Below are 22,350 nucleotides of genomic sequence, written 5' to 3' on the forward strand. Positions count from 1 at the left end.
TTGTTTATTACAAACAAATAACTTTTCACATCAGTATTAGTTAATTGATGGACTGGAGTCATGTGGATTATGTGTGGATTATTGTGATGTTTTTATCAGCTTTTTGGACTCTCATTCTGATGGCACCCACTTACTGCAAAGGATCCATTTGTGAACAAGTAATGTAATTCTACATTTCTCCAAATCGGGTTCCAGTGATTAAAAAACTCACCTACATTTTCGTTGGCCTCACTGTGAAAACCCCCTTTTAGAACCTTTATTTTTAGGGGTCAGTGAGTAAAAGATGACAATTTCAAGACTTAATAATTCCACTTTTTCCTTCCGGATCTTTTTCCTTTGTAAAGCTAGTGATTTAAAATCCCAGCATTCTCCATTGTACGGCTTAATTGAAGTTCAATTTAAAATCTTTTTCTACTCTAATTCTATAAGATACACCAAAGCCAATAATTTCTGGGAAATTGGTGATATCTTATCATTTCAGAACTTATATTACAAAACGGGAAGAACGATCTCGGGCAATTCTTCTGCAATTCTTTATCTTCCAAATAGTGATTTGCATAAAGCAGATGGTCCATTTAAGCAATTAAGAACCAGGCTAAGACATTAAGAAGCAGAATGAGGTTGAGTTGTACAATGGGCAGCTGATGATCCTGTGCCACTGCATTAGCACTGATGGACTCAGAACAATGCGATCCGAACGTCATGTCCAAATGAAACACCCTCACCCTCATTTTTCTGGAGCTCTCCGGAGAGAGATCTCTAGATGCCCTTTAACAGCCGAGTTGATTCAGGGACAGAGAATATAAATTGAGATGCTTCTCAGGTTGACGTTCCCCACGGAGTCCATCAGCAGATTCCTGCCCCTTCCAGGTGCCATGTAAGCAAAGCTGGCAGAATCTTCCGTTCACCCTTCTTCCCCTGCCCGGCTAGTGTCACTCAGGCTGTCAGAGCACAATACCAAGCCTTCAGTCTTCACCACCGCTACTGTTTCCATCTGACACATAACAATGTCTGTCCTGGGATGTTCAATCACACCAGCAGCTGCTCTCAACCTCACAGCTTCCTCTCGCTGGCAGCTTGGGTTCTCTCAGGCTTCCTACTCCGCCGCCATTTCTGGCTCGCTGATTCCCAGGGCAAGCGCTGCATGGCAGGTTAATTTTGAAAGAATCTCTGGATAGCACTGGGAATCTTACTCTATTCTGGAAAACTTTACGTGAGACATTTGCAGTTGAATAGTGAACTGTCAAGAATAAGATCCAATGAATATACAGCGCTTTAATTGTTCTCCCGCTAGACTAAGGCTTTATTTAATGTCTCATATTTTTAAGTTTGAGGTTGGTAATTGTTTAGATTTAGGTTAGGTTAGGGTTAGGCTGCATTTGTTTGATTAAAATACAGTACAAACAGCTATTTTATGAAAAAATATTACAATTTAAAATAAATGCTTTTAAAGTGCAAAAAAGAGTGTAGAGTCTCTTCAACTTGCATAGCCAGACTCGGCATTGACTTGAAAGAAAGGGAAGAAAGGGAACCACAGCAAATAATTCACAGGGCTATGATATTGCAAACGGAGTTGAAATTTTAAAAGGAGGGCAAACTACCCTATTAAGGGAATGAGTGACTTTAGATGTAGATCTTTAAAGGAGTACTCTAGGTAGTCAGCACAGAGGTTTTGAGCTCCAGGGAGTTGGTTTGCCGCATGTGGGCCCTGTGAGGGTGATGGAGTGTGTGCATACCTGCGGCTCAAATGATCGATTCCAGGCTTCCGTGCCAGGCTGAGTGGAACTGACTCAAACACACCCAACACTACTCAGCCCCTCTGTCCTCCCCGTCAACCCGGCCCAGCTGTGATTGTAAAGGTGGGGTTGAAAAATGAGCAGAGAATGTGATAGTCTTCGCTGAAAGAACTCCCAAGGCTCCTCAGCCTGCAGAAAAAGAGAGTTTGGCCCGGGCCCGAGGTCCTGCGGGACCTGGAGGCGTAGAGAAGCGTGACACCACAGATACAACAGCACTGGCCTTACAGAGGAACCTGGGGATTTCAAGTGCGCTTGTACTGCAGCTGGAGACTATCAGACATCGGCGAGACCCAACTCTCATACCCCATCAATTCATGTCTGCCTCCACCAATTTAAACTGGCATCAGGGGGCTACTTGAGTTTAGTTTCCATATGAAATCTGGATCACCAAACTAACAACGTCCGTGGCTGTTATTTCGGAGGAACGGCATACTGGGAAAGGCTGGCAGGTGACTACAGGTCACATGATATTAAGGAAACTCTCAAGAGGCATTAGCATTCATTAATATTGGTTTTAGAGTTTCCCCGAACTCGTGGCAGGCAGAAAACGGCAACCCTTACGGCATCATTACAGGGCCAATGTGACTAAGAACTCGTGCTGTTTGGAAAGTAGGGCATATTTATACAAGACGCCCTCTAGAGGATTGGGTTTGGACTGTGAGCGTGAAAGTATTGCACGTTGGAAGAATGAATCCCATTTGTGTGCTTAAATTGTCAAAATTACATTGAATGAATCATGTCGACTTGAAATGTTATGTGTCTTAGTGAAGTACTGAACAAAAGTTCCTGCAGATTAAATACATCTGCCCTGAGTTGAGAAACATTGCTTGCCAAACATTTTCTACTAACAATTTCAATAAGGTTGCATATGTTAACAGTAAGGAATATTCTAGGTTCAGTGCAAGTTAACAGCATTTGTAGTATAATGTTCATTACCATCAAAAATACATTGGAATCCTCTGGTTTCTTAAAACATTTGTTTTAAGTGCTACTTTGTAAAAGTGACAATAATAAATTTGCGTATAACTTTGCTCAGAAGTGTTTATTAAGTGATTTTATGTCACTGAAAAAAACAAACGTTTTATGCCACAAATCATTAGAATATTAAGTAAAGATCACGTTCCATTAAGATATTTAGTCAATTTCCTACTGTAAATATATCAACACTTACTTTTTGATTAGTAATATGCATTGGACTTCATTTGGACAAATTTAAAGGCAAAAGTTGTTAATGCATTATATGATAATGACTGAATCTTACTGTAAAGTGTTATCATTTCTCTGTCCCTGTGTGTCTTTGTATGCTTTTAACAGGCTATAAGATCTTACCCTTTCTGTCTCGTTTTGTTATTCAGGTAAGTTTCCCAAGCTTTCTGCCTGTTGTTCTGAGGAATATGATATTTCGAAACCTCTAAATCAGCTCGCTGAATTCAATACCACACTAAATATTTATCTTCTCAGATTCTGCAGACGCTTTATCTAATGTTCTTGTATATACTGTTTTGAATACGTAGTTGGAGGAGACACGACAAAGAATGGACACTTTGAGAGCCTTTCATCTATTCTAGCATGCGATGTTGTCCCACAACTCTTTGTGTCATTGCCAGTGTGTCTTCAAGCGGCCTGAATAATTCATGGCGCAGAACAGTATCTCCTTGACTGTGATGAGGAACTTTAATGATGCTCATATTTCTTGTTGCCATTAATGCTGCGGCCATAACTGGCAGAGAGAGAGAGAGAGCGAGAGAGAAAATTGTTTATAAAATCCCCAGCCTGTTTCATCTATATTTCATAACATTTTCACAGGGTTTGTTGTTGAGTCTAAGCATGCACGCTGTTCCTCTACAGACTGCCAGGATGGGGAACAAGCTGTCAGAAGCCAAACAATCAGTGTCTGTGGACTAAAACACTGCGGTGGTTTCATAACGTGACCCAGGAGAGCACCGGACACTGTCACTTGACACTTGGTCAATGCATTTTTGTCCTGTCTGGAAGACACACTTTATGAAATGATGACTGGGCAGGCTCTCAAATGGCCAAAAATGTAACACAAATAAAAATGGACTCTGTTGTATTTCCTTATACATATTCCTCATCTCATTGTGAATGATGCATCATTTAGCATTACATGTTTGCCAAAGAAATAGAAAAAAGAAACACAAAATACCACAGAAACTCTTAAATTACTAAACAAATTCAAACTTTCAATGCAGGCATTTATCGAGAGAAGAGAGTTTGGAGAAGACAAAATGTTCAGGTTAAAAATTCATTAAAGTAGAGATTAAGAAAAGGTTTGTTTATCAGTATTAACTTGAAAAAAATAAAAATGCAAATGGTTTTGAATAAACACTTTTGAAGTTATTTGCTTAATTTTCCATCTGTCTCTTGAGTTATGATTTGTGTAGCTGCGCAATTAGCACTTTAAAGTTGAGCAAGAAAGAGTTCCACTCAAAATATAATCCTAATGACAACTTTAGGCATACAACACTGCGGTGCCTGACAAACCAGCCAGCAACAAACAAACAAACAAAATTATCACTATTGGACTTTTGTAGTGAAAGGAGGAGCACTCTTACCTTGGCAATAGTCTCATGGAGTTTGAAGGCTGGATCCAAGGTCTCTCTTAATAAAGACTCGGGAGGGAAAAAGGCCTCAGTGAGAAAAAACGCTCTCTAGGTTTGAAGAAAAGGAGGAAAAAACATGAAGAATGAAAAATTAAAACACACCCAAGGTTGTCAACATAGGCTAGGCAATTTTAACTGTCATGATGCACATCTGAAATAGATGAATTGGAGAAGTAGATCCCTGAATATGTCTTTTAAAGTCACGTTTCCTGATTGTTTAACTCACAGATGATGTTATACTACATGCTTCTAGTTTGAAGGTCACAGTAACTTTTTTAGCACTGAAAATATATATTTTCAAACAGCACTGACCATTTTCAGTGTGAAACGACTGAACACTTTTCAGTCATCTCTGACTGATTTCTTTTTGTTAATAGAAATGGTTTCCTCAATCTTCTCAGCATGGATATTTGCAGTGAAAACTGACGAGCCTTAGGAAATTAGTTGCAAGACCCCATAAAATAAACACAAGGCTTTTTTGTGAAGTTCACAAAAAAAAAGCCTTGTGTTTATTTTATATATATATATATATATATATATATATATATATATATATATATATATATATATATATATATATATATATATATATATACCATAACAGCATAACTAAAAATATAATAATAAGCCTGCAGAAATTTCTGTCTTCCTTCAATCAGCTTCCTCTTCCAAAACTGTGTTAAGCCGATCAGGAAGCATTGAAATCTTTAATTACTATCCAAGAGATATGTGATGCAATCATAAGCTTTCCTATTGCAAAGGCCCCTGCTCCTGATGACTCTAGAATAATAATAAAAAAAATTATATATATATATATACATATATATATATAGATTGCACCTCTTATGCTAAAGATCTGACAAACAGTAACTGGCTTTATCAATGCACTTTGCCAGTATTTCCTTACTGTTAAAGAAAGACAAAAAAATGACTGCTCTAACGCTCTCTTGAAAATAACTGCCTAATAAATTACAATACAATTTTTAGTTTTAAGTTTTTTTTGACAGATTCCTAGAAGATTTGTGTTTTCTTGTAAAACATTTAATTCCTAAAGTAATGGATAACACCCCAGCCTCTAGTTAGCCACATGGGTAACAAACACATGCAGTGTTTTTGTCCACTAAAGTGAGCATGTCATGAGCAACAATAGTCTACAAGTTGATGGCCACTATTTGTGTCTTTCTCTTTGTAGTGGCTGCATAGAGAGGCACAACAAAGTCTGATTTGCATTAAAAATTAGAGGCATTACACCCGTGCCCATCTTCCCACACAGCTTTTCATCTCACTTGAGGGCGGACAGTGCTGTTTTGAAGCACGGTAGCCTCGCCAGGGGATATTACTTCACAGATTGTTCGGCAACATCTGCAATACGTTGGTTTGGGGTGATCTCGGACAAGTTAAATGTGAATGCAGATCATTTTCATCTGTATCCCACCACTCTGCACTAGCCTGATGAACAGAAGTCATTTTCTGCACAAAGCGGGTGCTCTAATATGGGTATTCGGTTACAAGAAGACAATCAGAGGTTTTCATGGAGCTGTATGAATGGAACCCAGTGATTCTTCACAGAGAGCTGTTGCTCTTCATAGATAAACACATGGCTCTCAGGATAGTCGCCAAAGCTCTAGACCTTGGCTACATGTGAATAGGGCTGTGCTTGGGTTACTGGGAATGATATCTCAGGCAGGTGAATTGGTTTCTCTTGACTGAGCAAGCAGGAAACCGCAAGGCTCACCTCGGGAAGGAAGGGTCTACGGGTTTAAATGTGATCTGACAGTCAAACCGCAACCAGCGGAGGATACTGAACTCCAGGGAAACCGTTCCCGTTTTATTCTACAAACACAAAACGGCCTTGTTACGACTGGAGTGGCCAGTCCACAGGCAATTCTGCAGCGAGCAATTAAAATTCAACAGCCGCATATTACTGTTTAGAGACCCAATAAAATGTAATTTGCAATACAAAATGCTTTTCTCACAAATAAGATAATAAAAATTCCTGGATATCTTTATTCAGTCATTAAACCTAAGCTGCAATGAATATGTAAACAGGATCTATTTTAATCCCTATAAAAATACCCAATCTTTATAAATAATTAGCTTAGTTTGTGCTGGATATCTTAGTTTCTTAAATTAAATCTTATAGCTTAAATTGTAAATCTTACTTTTTATATTTATTATTATTATTATATTTTAATTAAAATGGATGTGATTTAATTGTAGGGTATAGTCAAATTTTGGAATGGATTTTCATTGGAAATATTTACAAAACCTTGATTTTAAGATTTTAAATATAAACAACTTAAAACAAGTAAAATAATCATACAAAACGCTTATATTCAAGAAACAATTAATCATAATTAATCTCAGCCTGGACTTGTGAATGTGTGGGTGAAGAAATAAATCAACTCTCTCTCTCTCTCTCTCTCTCTCTCTCTCTCTCTCTCTATATATATATATATAAAAACTTATAGAATACATTTACAGTATATGTACACAACTATGACAGATGACAGAGACATTGTATTTTTATTTATCCATTTTCATAGTTTGTGAGTCAACCTGTGTAACATTTACACTCCTATTTAAAAGTTTGGAGACTGTGATTTTTTTTTAAAGAAATTAAAACACAATGATTCATTAAATTGATCAAATGTAACAGTAAAACATTAATAATATTGTGTGAAGTAAAATTTCAAAACACGTATCAAAATCACATAAGCATCACAACAGTACTGGAGTAATGATGCTGAAAATTCAACTTTGCCCTCACTGATTTCATTTCTATAAATAACTATATTCATTACAACCATTTTACTCAGGCGTAGTATCCACCATTTTATCCAGCATTTAAATGATTATGGATATGTAACAAACAACCAAAACGTGTGTACTTGTGTGTGTGTTTGAAAGAGAGAAATGGATAGAAAGGACTAGTTTGGCAGAAAGCAAGAGATGAAAAAAATAATTACTGTCTCACTGTCATGGCAAGCGGGACACACGCTGTTTATGTAAGCTGGAAAATGAGGCTTTGAATGCAGTAATCAGCGTGTGGCTGGATATCTGCCTGCTCTGAAAAGCCCAGCCCTGATGCGCGGGACAGTCTCTCCGAAAGCGTTCAGAGCTATTTGGTGTGCCATCATCTCCCAGTAACCAGAACTAATGGTCTATTGTTGGCAGGGAGCGATATGAATATTCATTGACGATGAGCGAGTGATAATAAGACACAGTAAAACGCAGTGACAGGCTGAGGGCTGACAGAGGACGATCTCAGCTGCGGTTTCGCACATCTATCACTGACTTAATCAGCCATGCACCTCTGAGGAAGCTCAGATGATGGAAGGATTTCACTGTAGAGGACACAATAGAAATGCCAGTTAGGCTATTGTACAGCTACTTCCCCAATATACTCACGCAGAAATTATTTCAGGTTGAACAAATAAAAGACGATTATATGAGCGATGCGAGAATGAGAGGACTAAACCAAAAAAGTCAATCAAATCACTGCAGGCAGCATAAAATTCACTGCTGCCAAATGCATGTGTTTGTATGTGCTTTTCACAGCAATGAAGGATAAATGGATGATCTGGCAACGCTGAATGATGAAATGCCCCTATTTGATGAGGAAAAGCACTAGATCAAACCAACAAACCGTGCTGTCTGTCACCCGCTCGGTATACTGAAACTAACAGCAAGCTGAAGTCAGTCGAAGATATTTGAACATTTGCATTTTAACCAAAACTAGCTTCATAAACATTTTTAATATCTGATTCTTAATACGACAATGTTTAACTTTTCTGATACAGATATTTGGTCTTTTTTTTAATCTGAACTCAGCTGAAATTATATTAGCTTCTCATAAATACTAATGAATCATAATTAATTAAAAGCTTGTTAGCACGATCACACCCAGGAGTCGTGAACGTGGGTGTGAAGAATTCTGAAATATATCAGCTCTCTTTGATTCCGCTCGTCTTCGCGGAAGATGTGCTGTGTCCGTGCTTCAGTGTTTTAGACAAGTGATAAAACAGAAAGTAGACAAAGAAATTGAAATCATTAACTGATTCGAACTCAGAGAGCCATCAAAGAAGACTATTAACTGTTTATTATCTGATCAATACAAGTGAGAGTGTAGCATTTCAAATGATTTTCTATTGGAAAAGATTAAAGAGTCTCGTTATCGAATGAGCCAGAGCGGGACTTCTGATTTCCGATAAAATGGTGGTAATGTGTCAAAGTGCTACATAGAATACTTCATAAGAACAAGCTGCTAAATCAATGCTTTCTCACTATTATTTGTATGCAGGTAGTGGTTTTACAGAACATACCACATTATATACGAATGCTACTGAATCCTTTGATTTGATGTTTTTGATTGAGACTTGGTGCTGTTTTCTCTCTGTTTTTTTACATACTGCTACATCATGGATGAGTGGATTTTTCTTTCCGTCGATGAAGGACTCAGTCGAGCTGAAATAGTTCTTTCTGTGAGTGACAGACACTTTCCAAATTAGTCCCCAACACTAGAGATGGAGGATACAACTTTATCAGTGCAGACACTACAGTGACTCTGAACGTGGTTAATTTAATTGGCAGCCAACTCGAGGGACCAAGGACATCTGTGTGGTAAAAGAATGATGTTTGACAGATGTTGGTTAAATGGTTTGCAGCTGTGTCTATTCATATAACAAAAAAGAATGGGATGACCCTGGCTACACTGGATTTGTAAAGGCAGAGTTAACCTGAGAGCTCTCAGGAGATAGAGACTCTCACTTGGGTGCTGTGGGTTATCATTGGTATTGCCAAAACGATTAGCATCCAAAGGAGCACTTTTTTTTCCCCAGCAGAAGTCCAGGCTGAAAAAGGAAACAGCATCTTTGCTCTTGAAACAGATGCTACATCTGTCTGGCTCAGTTTCTAGCACCTCATGAGCTCACCAACAAGGTATCACATCCACTCGTGATCGGATTATCTTCTTACTTATATGTTTATATTCAGATCCTGCGGTTTATGCAACTTCAGTGTCAGGTTTAATATATTGTGTCATCACGTTGAGTAAGTTCTCACTTTCCAAGTACCATCTGTCAAGAAACGAAGGAGAACATATAACTTTCAGTGTGACTTATTCAACGGAATCATTTTCCAAATACTTTATTTTCTGTCAGCTATAAGTCAAGACATGTTTATTTCTAGCACTTTTTATAATACAGATTGTGTCAAAGCAGCTTCACAGAGATAATCAGGAAATAGCCGAACCAATGATGAAAACCCAATCAGTGACTCAGTCAAGCTTTTACAGAATGATAGCAACTTAAATCTCCCAAACTAGCCTCTCAAACTTCAATGCCCTCTTTGTATGTGCTTGCTGATGGGACCAGCAGATCACTGGAGTCATTTTAGTTAAATGGCCTCAATTTAAAAAAAAAAGATAGAAAATATGAATGGAAGGCATTTTCAGATGAGAAAATTGTAGCGTTATTGAAAGGATCACACTGACATGAGTACTCACCTATAAAAAAGACCAAAAAAGGGTTTTCCTCCAGTCACCAGTGTAGAAATGCAGACACAGTTTATCTCATTTCTGCATCCAGAGAAATATACAGTTTTAATATATAAATATGTAATTTATTTCTGTGATGGAACTGGTTTCTCCAGCCTTCAGTGTTACATGATTCTTCAGAAATCATTCTAATATGCTGATTATATGCTTTTTATAATAACGCAGAAATATGGCAAGTACAGATCTCTAGTAATAATTAATAATTTCTCAATGGCAACTATTAATCTCGGTCAACTCCCATATGACTTTTTCTTAGACACTATGTAATACAGATACTAATGTATTATTGCATCCTCATTGGTAGACAGAGTAGGCTACATATATAGATGTCATGTTGATGCGATATATACTATATCGTACTAAAGGACATGTGCATGTTACACCCAATATTTTTTTATCACACAGTCACTGCCAGCGGCAGAAACCAGATGGTAGGCTAAGACAAGCCTAGCATAGCTGTCAGCTGTGCGCAGCGAGCTAGCTAGCAAAGGGAACTGCCATATGATTTTGAAGCGCAGAGACCCTACGGATCTACCACATCCAGCTGCTGCTGCTTCACACTGCTAATTAGATTAGTTGTGCAGACACTAATACAGCACTTCGGGCCAAGAAACTCTGTTCACAGCCAACAAACCTCTGACTTTCCAGGAAAAGAGCCGGATGGTAACCCTGGGTGGGGAAGGCTCCCAGTAAACAACTGGTGACAGATTTTTGCATGGTCAGGCAGATTTCTGAGTTAGCGATCAGTTCTGACCCTCAGCCGCAGGCATGAAGGCCATCTGGAGAGGGAGTTACATTAGCATGGGGGGAGATATACTTCCTGATCTGTCACTCTGCATTAGACTACTGTCTTTAGTGCCCTGAACCAGAGGAGGTTAATCAAAGCGTTTTGTAAAAAAAAAAAAAAAAGCAAAAAAAGCTTGATTCAGGAAGACTGTCATTTCTGCTAGAATCCTTATTGCTTTAGTTTAGTTCCCAATACTGCTTGGTCTGGTTTCAGATGTTCAATCACAACAAGGCAAAAACAAGGCTGTTTTTTGTTTGTTTGTTTTATCTCAGGCTAATAACAGAAACGTTCTAACTATGCAACAATTCTAAATAAATAAATTAATTAATTTAAATAAATTTAAATAAATTAAGCAGTTTAATATGAATCCATCAGGTGCTTTTTTACGGAAAACATTTGTTTGTTTTTTTATATTTATTTTGTGCATAGTTTGTCCAAGCCTTCTAATTTGAAGTATATTTTATTTTTATTGTTTAAAATAGAATAAGAATGACGGTTTTGCCGTCATGGTTCAGTATTTTAACAGTGGTTTACTGAACAAATGGCTCTTTCTTTAAATAAATTAATTTATATTCAACATTTTCTTAACGATAAAAATCTACCTCAGCTTCTGCTCTAGAGAGCACTTTTACATTACTATAAAGTTACAATTAACAACAGAGCCCAAACTTAAATTAAATTACTATTTATTTTTAACTATATTAATCAACACTCACATAAAAAAATTGCATGCATTGGACTACTCTTCTGATAATTTTTTCACTCCTCTGTCAGAAACTTGTGAGGTGCATCTGGTCGTGGCCGGTTTATGGATGGTGTCCTTTCCACTTCCAGATTAATGCCCCAACAGTGCTTAAAGAATTATAGAATTCTTTCTGTAACCTATATATATATATATATATATATATATATATAAACACACATACATGTTAATAGCCAGAAAGAGTGAGAATCCAAGGGGGATAGTAGATTTTACAGGCACTGTAAGTATTGTTAGCATATGAAGCCCAAGTATGTCATTTTGATTTTGCTAGCTGGGAGAGCGATGGCTCCTGGGGTGGAGGCACGTGGCAGAGAACAGAATCAGGGATGCTGGGAGCTGGATGTCACAGCACAGATCGTGTTGTTCCCAAACACACCAGCCACCCCCAGCGCTAATGCAGCCTGATGGCTTGAATGCCAGGAAAAGGTTAGACTCACAGTTTAAAGCACACCAGCATTGCACTGCAAATGCTTAGCCAGGCATGTGTGCCGATGAGACAGATGTACAAGTCAGCATGCAGAAAGTGTCAACCACCACAGCGTGAGAGAAAGGCAGAAATATGTACTGTACAGAAAGAGGAAAGGACCCACTCCATGTGTGAAATGCTTAACTCCTACACTGCGTTTATGAAAACAGGAAGCAGAAAAGAACAACTTGAAGTGGATCTAACCACCTACGTTGTGGTGAGGAAGTATAAAGATGCATCATAAAGTCATTGAGATGCAAGATGCGTTCAGATAAAGTTCAAGAGCAATGAAAATGAGGGAACATATGTATGCAATTTACAAGGCATGCTTCCTGAGTGTTTATTTTAAAGGAAGAGAGAGCTCGTTGCTCCTGGGATATGCTTGCATGTGCCATCCGAAAGGATATAACAGATAAAGCACAGACATCAGGGCCGTGACAGATGGAACGCAATATTGATGCCGCCTGTGAAAGAGTCCTGGGGTTTGACCGTGCTGCTGTGTGGAAGATCATTTTACACGTCAGGAAGCATTTCCTCACATATCATAACGAGGCAATGAGGTTGCAGGGGAATGACGTGACAGTCTGTGCTGAACCAGAAGATTCCACATTAAAGTGTATGAAAGCATTAGGAGAGCAGTTTCACAGGTTTCTGGAATGCATGCTAACTGCAGACAGATGCCAAAGTAAATCCTATTTGAATTTTAGAATTCACTGTTTGTTTGGATCTGTCAAGTTTAAAGCAACAATTGTATCACTGGCCAATACTTAACATAGGTATGCATATACATCCAAATATCCAATTATATATTTATGTATGTTCTTTTTAAAAAAAAAATTATATATAAATCACTTTTTTGTGCTTTTTCTTATCTACCCTAGTGAAAAATAAATATACTAAAATGTATTTGAAAGACATTTATTTCACACATTTGCATACTGTATGTAGTTGATAAAAATACCCTGTAATTGTACTTTTGCCATATTAAACTGGAATACTTCACATAATAAAACTCATAAATCACATAATACGTAAATCAGAACAACTAATTTTGTATTTAATGCACTTTAACTTTGTGGGAGTAGAGCTGAAGTCCAACCGAAGATATACTGAAGTATATTTGATTGTGATAAAGTAGAACTATTGCAAGCATACTTTAGGTACTAAATTTAAATATCTTGCATTTAAAGACTGATATACAGAGATCACAAAATCCTCATAAATAGTGAAATGAAACACATTTTAGGCTTAATATGAAAAAAAAAAAAAAAAAAAAAAACGTGCATTGTGCACAAGTTGTAATCCAAACAAAGATTTATTATATTTTATTGATATTTTTATATCAGCAAGTCTTGAGTGACATGCTAGTAAATATGTTAATATATTTTAACTATAATAGTATGAAATAAATGTATTTTATATATATATATATATATATATATATATATATATATATATATATATATATATATATATATATATATATATATATATATATATATATATATATATTATATATATATATATATAACTTTTTTCCTAGGCTAGTCAACTTTATAACACAAAACTACAGAACCATGCTAAATATCCTTGTTTTTTTATACACGTGGAAATTTGGCTGATCCTTGACACTATTCTGTTGATATAGCATCTCCTGTTTTCAAATGTTAAAAGAATAATTTAACAATTTTCAGTTTAAAAGTAATCAAATTGCTTAAAGTAATTAAGTAATCAGTTTTTCAATATATATAAGAAAATGTTATGAGTCATTTAGTCATGTTAGTCATTTAAAGCCATATGTTACATACAGTTATTACTACTCCCAATTAGTGATTTTTCTGCTTTTAAAAATTATTTATTTTTCTGTATTTTTAAAATAATAATTTTAATTGACACTTGTAAAACATCTGTTACTTGTATTATTGTTATTATTATTATCTACTAATTAAAACACACACACACACACAAACACACACACACACACACGTTTGTTTTTGTGAAAAGTGGGGACATCCCATAGGCGTAATGGTTTTTATACTGTACAAACTGTATATTCTATCGCCCTTCACCAACCCTACCCCTAACCCTCACAGGAAACTTTGTGCATTTTTACTTTCTCAAAAAAACTCATTCTGTATGATTTATAAGCATTTTGAAAAATGGGGAGCTGGGTTATGTCCTCATAAGTCACCCTCTCCTTGTAATACATGTGTCATACCCATGTCATTATACAAAGTTGTGTCCTGATATGTCACAAAAACAAGAGCACAGACACACACACACACACACACACCAATATACTGTAAACACATAATGAGTGTCCTGACTGGGGATTCTGGGTCTTTAACTGCACCTCTAAATAGCAAGACATGAATAAGAGACATCTCCTTATGGTGTCTTTACAAGCTAGTGCTAGTATGGGAAATTGTTTAGCATCTGAAATGTATGATGTGCATTAGTCTTATAGGTGTCTGCCTCTTGAAAACATTTTCCCCATCTGTGGACAGGGTTGCAAAAACAGCTGTTCATTGTAAACATCTTCTGCAATTACAGTGCATTTAATGAAGGACTGGGTTACTTACATGGATAAGTTTGCATGAATATGTTAACACACCTCTGTTTTAGGGTACTCTGAGTATGTGAACTCCACTGTGGGGACAGCAAGACTGGAGAAAAAGCTCAAATCTCCAGATGTCTGCAGCGAGCTGACATTCGGACCAGGACAACCACTTCCTCTGCTGCAGCTCGTCGAATGTCTCTGAAAGAAGAACACATGTGCATCATCACAATTTGTGAGAATATACACCAATCTGCAATGTAGTCTTAACACACTATAGTTATCCTGGTCAAGGCTATGCTTCTCTCTAGTGAGCAGAATAACTCGATTAGACTTTCTACAATGACCTTAACAGATTACTACAGTAATATGCGGGGAATGCGGGAAAAGTCAATGATAAAAAGTTTTTATTTTTTTATGTGGAATGTGAGTTGAGGGTGTTCAAGTATTTCTAATATGTGATGTTCATGAAATATTTGCATTATTGTTTCTAAATACGCTTTTCATTGAATACCTGCAGGACTGTCCTTGTTTTATTACTTTATTTCCGTTTGAGTTCATTAAAGTTTGTATAATTTGTAGCTTCTTTCCACATAATAATAATATGCTTTTAAATCTAATTTGTAGCTGCATATAATGCCCACCACTAAAGCCCTGCCTAAACCCTGAACTGCTATTGATTTCTCATTGAGAGCTGGTTTAGGATTAATCTGTTTTGGTAGAAACTGGCCCTCAGCTATTTAATATCCTAAAGGTTTAACTGCATTGATCACAAAACTGCTGCTAAATGAACAGATTCTGTTCTGCTGTACAGCAACTGACATGAGCCATAATATATATTTTACTGTTTGTCAACATACAGAAATACATGCGCAGCTACTGTACGTAAGCCTCAAACAAGTGCAAATGATGAGTGGCAGGGCCAAAATCAATGTTAATCTATACAAACATTGTTTGAAAGCATAACGCAAGAAAAATACAGATTGCTGTTACAATCAACTGTAACCAGAAACAGTCATCAGAATAATTCAAATCAGACAGGCTCTGAAAAACAAACATAACAGCTGCAGCTGGACCCAAGGCATGGTTTACTTCTTTTTCTGTTCCACACTGTAGACTAAAATAAAACTAATCTAATATATTTGTGTGTGTATTTTTTCCTCTCCTGTAACTTTTTCTTTTCTGAAAGAAAGAGGCCAGACTTCTTGAGTTCTGGGTGCAGAAGTAAAAACTTCATATTTATGATTTATCTTTAAACGCAAAAATGGAAGATGACTAAAATATTATCAAATATTTCAAATATTTCAAATAAAAATTAAAAAAAAACATTTGATTAATGTATGCATTTATTAATTTCTAAAACAATAAATATTTATTTGGACAAAATGTTTATAAGTAAAGGAATCTGATAAAAAAAAAAGGATATTTATAACTGATCCAAAGAAGTTGTTTCTTCTTCTAAAAGCGTAACAGAATTAAGTTTATTTGGTTTTCTTATCATTATTATTATTATTCAAACCGTTACCAATTTTTAGGCCATAAGACAAAACATTTTAATGCACTACTGATATTTTATGCAGCACTGTCACATTTTGCCCTTGTCCAGTCAGTACAGACATTGGTGTTCATTCATGTTTACACACATTCGGTGAGTGTGACTGACATATTCTGATGAAGCACTTAGCCCATTAGTTTAGCATGCCTCATTAATATGCAACCATCCAAAAACAAAACAAACAAAAATATACTCACAATAAAGATATAAAAAATTCACTGAAGCAATCAAATAACATAACTATAGCTCAAAAAAAAAAACAAAAAAAAAAACAAACAAAGAAAGAAAAGCTCTCAGTATAAGGCAGGGAATACATTGTTCAAATACTTTTTATTTTATTTTGTTAAGTGAAGTGACATACAGCCAAGTATGGTGCCCATACTCAGAATTCATGCTCTGCATTTATCCCATCCAAAGTGCACACACACAAACCGTGAACACACACCCGGAGCAGTGGGCAGCCATTTATGCTGCAGCGCCCAGGGAGCAGCCTTGCTCGCTTGAAGTCATGGTATTGCAGGCCCAAGACTCGAACCCACAACCCTAGGGTTAGGAATCAAACTCTCTAACAACTAGGCCACAACTTCCCCAACTTTGTTTTGTTTCTATTTTTATTACACACACACAGACACACTTGTTGTAGCCTAAATCACAGGTAGAGACTCGTGTGTGTGGGATGTGGGAAAATAATCAGGGTGTACTCACACTACGCAATCTTAACCCCCAAAAGCCTGGTTCATTTGACTAATGTGATCACTCCGTTTAGCAGTCCCTGGCTCAGTTGGAAGAGGAGGCCAAGAGCGCGGTTCAGTTATATATATATATATATATATAGATCAGTGAGTGTGAGCGCTAACCGCACCGGAGCACAGATATTCTGATATGTGCTGCATAATTGAATGAATATATCTGAGCGGCAAAAGTGATAGATCTATAAAGCAACAGAGGGACGTGTGTTACTGCATCCCATACGACTCAAAGTAATAAACCACAAAGTTAACAAAACGATTCACTTCACTTTGTTGAGCGAGAGCGCTTCTCTGCTGTCTTCACTTGCTATCAGAAACTTCCTATTTCTAATTTACAAAGTCATGATTATGAGCTCGGTGCATTCTTTTCTATTAAAAATAACACTGGGCAGTGGTTTGTGAATGCTGATGCTAAGCCTAAATAATTTGATCGGGAGCATCCCCTCCTGTGACCCATGATTTGTCTGTATGTGTATTCAGTGCCAGTGAGCAAAGGACTTTCATAATAATAATAAAAACTGCATTTACAAGCTATAAAATAATTGCTGGCATTAATCAGTTAATGTGTTAATGCGATAATAACTTGCCCAGCCCTCATTTTAAATCTATCAAGCTTGCAATGATACTTTTATAATGACATGTACCTTATAATTATTTAAATTAGTTCATAAACATACTTTAGTCTACCTCAATGTTAATGTGGTTAATTTGTCTGCTATTTTTTTCATTTATAAATGATTTGGACCACAGGAACTGAAAAGTAGGGGAGGTGGGCACACAATAAACTGCATTATCAGCTTGACTCGTTAATATTAATTATGTGACAAGATGATTTACAAAACAGTTGTATATGCCCCAGAGAGCATATAAGACATATTCACCCTTGTGTGTCTATTTTTGCGCTGTGCAAGGATTACTGTAACATTCTGTGCTTCATTCTGGAAAAAAGTGGACTCCTTCATCTTCATAGGCAGCAAAAGCCATTAAAGTCAAAATTAGCCACAAATTCCTGAGGTAAAATGTGACAGCAGAAACAGCTTGGGAGCGGTGCGAAAGAGGCCGAATTGGTAATTCCTGCACAGCAATTCTTTTTCCCCGTGAGGAGAATCAATATTTAATTTCTCTGTCTGCAATGATAACGAGATGGCAAAATCATTGTTTATATATTTGAGCTTGAATAGACCTGTGGGTAGTGAGGAGAGAGAGGGAGTCGCACTGGCAGACAGCCACAGCAAATGAAGCTGCTCGTCCACTCAGCTGATGGGAAGCAAACAGCATTGCCTGCTAATGACCATTAGCAAATGAGCAGGCTTTTACCAAGCCATTGTGATCACAGTGATCCAGTGACTGACAACTTCCACATCTAAACACAAACCAACCACACATAATCACAGGCAGCCAAAGGAAAGGCGCACAGCAATTTGGGAAGGACGGTTAGTGGCATAAACAGTGCCTCTTTAACTACAGGCACCTGTCCTGGGGGCTAAATTAGTTGAATTTGTTGTATGCCTTCATAAACAATAATTGTAAATGCAGTAATTATACCAAATTATTCTTATTTATACACAAGCTTTAGTTTACCTCAACGGAAAAGTTGTTAATTTGCCTGACTATATAAAGCGGCCATTTATTTTCCTTAAAGAAATTATTTGGGCCACAGGATCAAAAAAGCATGTGGGGGGTAGATTTTTTTTTATTTTTTATTAAAACTAACAGATTTTATATAACCGTTTGTTATGTGAAGGACCAGTCACATAACAATAAATAAATAATCATGCCTTCATTATTTTGTTTAAGCCACTATTTTATACATCTTTATACAGTATTGTTGAAAAGTTTGGGATCAGTAAGATTTTTAATGAAGTGTCTTGTGCTCATCAAGGCTGTATCTATTTGATTACAAATAAAGGAAAAAAAAGAGCAATTTTTGTGTAATATTATTGAAATTTAAAATAACATTTTTCTATTTTAACACTTTCAAATACAACTTATTTCTGTGACGCAGTGCTGATTTTTTCAGCATCAATACTTCAGTCTTCAGTGTCACATGACCCTTCAGAAATCATTCTATAATCAATGTTGAAACACTTCTGCTGCTTAATATTTTTCGGACCTGGGATACTTTTTTCAGGATTCTTTGATGAATAAAATGTTAAAAAGAACAGTGTTCATTCAAAATAGGAAACCAATATTAGAAATTGCAATACTATTTCACAATATTACTATTTTTTTTTATTTTGACCAAATTAATACAGCCTGATGAGCATACGAGATTACATTAACAAACATTAATATTACTGAATGACAGTGTATATGTAAATATATGGATGGATGAATGGACAGATCGGGGAAAAATGACTAATGTATGTATGTTGCAGGGTATTATTAGTGGACAATTTAACTAGTGCAAGTGTCAAATTTATTATTATTTATTTTTATTTTTTTAGGAGAGTTTATTGTATAAAATTGACAGGGGCCAAAGCTGTTAAAGAAAAAGTCGAGGAAAAACCCAGAATAGCCAGATCCTTTTCTAAATGCTTCCGACTGTTCACTGTACACCATTATTTCCGTCAAGCTGTGTGCGCTAAAACTGCTTTGGAATGAATGGAAAATCACTGCATTCAGTAAGAGGTACCTGAGATAATTTATCTATTCACAGCTGTAAAATTACTATTTGTATTTGAAAAAATAAGCCATCAAACTAAAATTTCTTACAGCACAAAAACAAAACAACAGCAAGAATTGGGGTGGGGGGATGGGGGGAATGGTCGTTGAGAGAGAGAAATATGCAAAAAAAAAAAAAAAAAAAACGTAAAAGTAAACGGTTATCTCGTTTTGAATGTGCTGGAGACAGAGAATGACCTTGCATTGTGGAGATAATTTATTCTCAGAAAAGGTGACCTTTGGAAATTACATTTGCAGAGAAGCGGAATTGGAACCACTGATACATTTATAAAAAGAAGAGAAAAAAATGGATGAATAAGACTGTGATCATTTAAAAAAAACAACAAGAAGGGTGTCACTGTATACTGTGAGAGGTCTGCCATCACCGTACAGATGGTGGCGCACTGGAGCCTTTTAAAATGAGAGGACAAATAAAGCTTCTTTTTTTTTTTGCCTGATACATCCATTTAAAATGAAAGAATATTATGGAAATCATTTGAAAGTGTCTTCAGTGGCAGTTGCATATGAAAAAGACCTTTCGAAATGTGATGCTACGAAGCTCAGTGAAAAAGTTTTTCCTGTTTTATGGCAACTAGTTATTAGATAGAAATTGACATGACTGCTTTCTGAATGAAACCTAGTAATTAACAGCTTTTAGCGTCTGCTCTGTTTTCGCGCCCATCATTCATTCCTCTATGTGACACTTTTTAAACAGGAACATCCATTTGTCTAGTACCGAAAGAGCTTGAACATTTGTTCGTAAAATATTTGTTTAATTAAACACCTGGATACACGTGGAAAAACTTCAAGCTTAAGCTGCTAGCAGAGCGGGTTAGATTCCCAAAGAAAAACAAGTTCCAGGGATAAACAAGTGTAGTGCGAGCGGAGAGAGGCTGCTAATTTGTTGCCTGTTGGCCAGCGAGAGGCTATTGATTGGGAACTAATTGATTGCCAGCTGAAGTGATAAACCATGTGCTTGTGCAGACAGCATCACTAATACAGGAAGGGAGCATCTGAAATCACATCTCGTGGCCTCCAGTGTGGGAGCAGAGCCTGGCCGTTCCGCACATGCTACAGTGATGAATGATCTCCAACATCTGTGATCAGGCCCTGTGCTGCACTCTTTATTCAATCGATGAGATCTCTGTGTGGTTAAGCACAAATCTTAGATGGTTAATGCAAGGAAATGATTTTAATCTAGTGCTAGGCACTGCAGTGTTTCAAATGCAATGCATTTGGCTGGAAAATGGTCCACAAATTGCTACAAAACTCATAGAAGTAAAACATGTCATGTTTTTGCATAGTCATGATTGCAGTGAATGTAAGCAATCAGATCTTAGTGAATGCATGACTGATGTAACACAATGTAAGCAGTATTTACTATAGAAGGAATTTTATTTCATTTCATTCTGTGAGGGGAAAAAACTCTGTTTAATGACGACATTTTAATGTTTAGTGCTTGCAAGTCATATAAGAGACAAACAGGGCAGGAGCTCTTTTTATTACTGTGAAATGGGCATTGGATTGAAGTTAGACATAAAAGTGAAATTCTTACATAAAATATTTTTTTTATGTTTCTGCCAGTGGTGAAGTGGGAGTGAGGAATCACAGTTCTGCTCCCAAACTACTAAAAGTGCTGAAAAAATTAAAGATAAACAAAATGTTCATCATCAACTACTATATTTCTGAGTACTAAATCTCAGAGTTATTATTACTTTATCACAAGTGCCACCCATTTACGAGTTCAACCAATCATATAAAGAGGTCAGGCTTTGATGTTCACTAAACACACACAAATAAATGGTTTCCACAAAATTACTAATAAGCCCAACTGTTGTCAACACTTGCTATGGCTTACATCCACCTATTTTATGCGCATTTTGGGATATCACATAAAAAAACGCTGGATGGAAACGCCAAGTTGCGCTAAATTCTAAAATTGTATAAAAATTCTATATTCCATGTTATAAATTATACAAATTCTAAAAAACGTATGCGCTCAACTAAGTCAAATAAATTTCTTATCCGGTTAGAAAACATGCACATAAATTAGGATGGAAACACTTTCCCCGAATAAATTCACATCCAAATGCACATCAAAAAAAAACAAGTGACATTTGCGATGGGACTGCATAACTGGATGAACCAATGGACTATTCTCATTGCAACGGCCCAGGAACAGTTTCTTCCCTCAAGCAATTCATTTAATATTATAAAACTTGACAATAAACGTGGAAAACTCAACAGTATTATACATTTATTTAACAATTCAAAAATTTGCACCTAACATAACTAAATTGTATATTCTGTACATTGTATTTTTGCTATTTTGCACAATGTCTATTTTGTATACTTGTATATTATTCTTTTTATTATCCGTGTCTTGTCTTGTCACTGTCCTTCTGTCACACTGTGAAGCTTCTGTCATTAAACCAAATTCCTTGTATGGGTAAATATACCTGGCAATAAAGTTTTTGAAATCAGTCTCTCACCAAGGCTTTATTTGATCGAAAATACAGTAAAACAGTAGTATTAAGAAATATTATTGCACTGCATACAGTAAGTGTTTTGTATTATAGTATTTTGTTTTGTGGTTACTAATATTTTAAAATATAATTGATTCCTGGGTTGGCAAAGCATTATTACTCCAGTTTTCAGTGTCACATGAACCTTTACAGATCACTCTAATATATTTGTTATTATTATACACTTTACAGTGAGACACACAAAAAGAAAAAAAGAAAGAAAAAAAAAGGAAATCTGACATGATGTCCTTTATTAATCACAAAGAGGTAATTATCTTCCTTTCATCGAAAAACGAATACAGAAGAG

At 36.3% G+C, this 22,350-nt stretch overlaps 1 protein-coding gene across 1 annotated transcript in view; it reads right to left on the reverse strand.

Annotated features, from left to right (window-relative positions):
- Positions 1 to 17,816, reverse strand: part of LOC113110584 (inactive N-acetylated-alpha-linked acidic dipeptidase-like protein 2) — a 45,350-nt gene extending 27,534 nt beyond the window's left edge. Inside the window, exons 1-3 of the mRNA XM_026274708.1 lie at positions 17,772 to 17,816; positions 14,608 to 14,751; positions 4,373 to 4,468 (exon numbers count right to left, since the gene is read on the reverse strand). Coding sequence (XP_026130493.1) covers positions 4,373 to 4,468; positions 14,608 to 14,751; positions 17,772 to 17,816 — 285 coding nt within the window. The remainder of the gene's footprint in view (positions 1 to 4,372; positions 4,469 to 14,607; positions 14,752 to 17,771) is intronic.
- Positions 17,817 to 22,350: the final 4,534 nt, after the last annotated feature.

The sequence above is a fragment of the Carassius auratus genome, chromosome 11 (assembly GCF_003368295.1).
Source record: "Carassius auratus strain Wakin chromosome 11, ASM336829v1, whole genome shotgun sequence".
Lineage (NCBI taxonomy): Eukaryota > Metazoa > Chordata > Actinopteri > Cypriniformes > Cyprinidae > Carassius > Carassius auratus.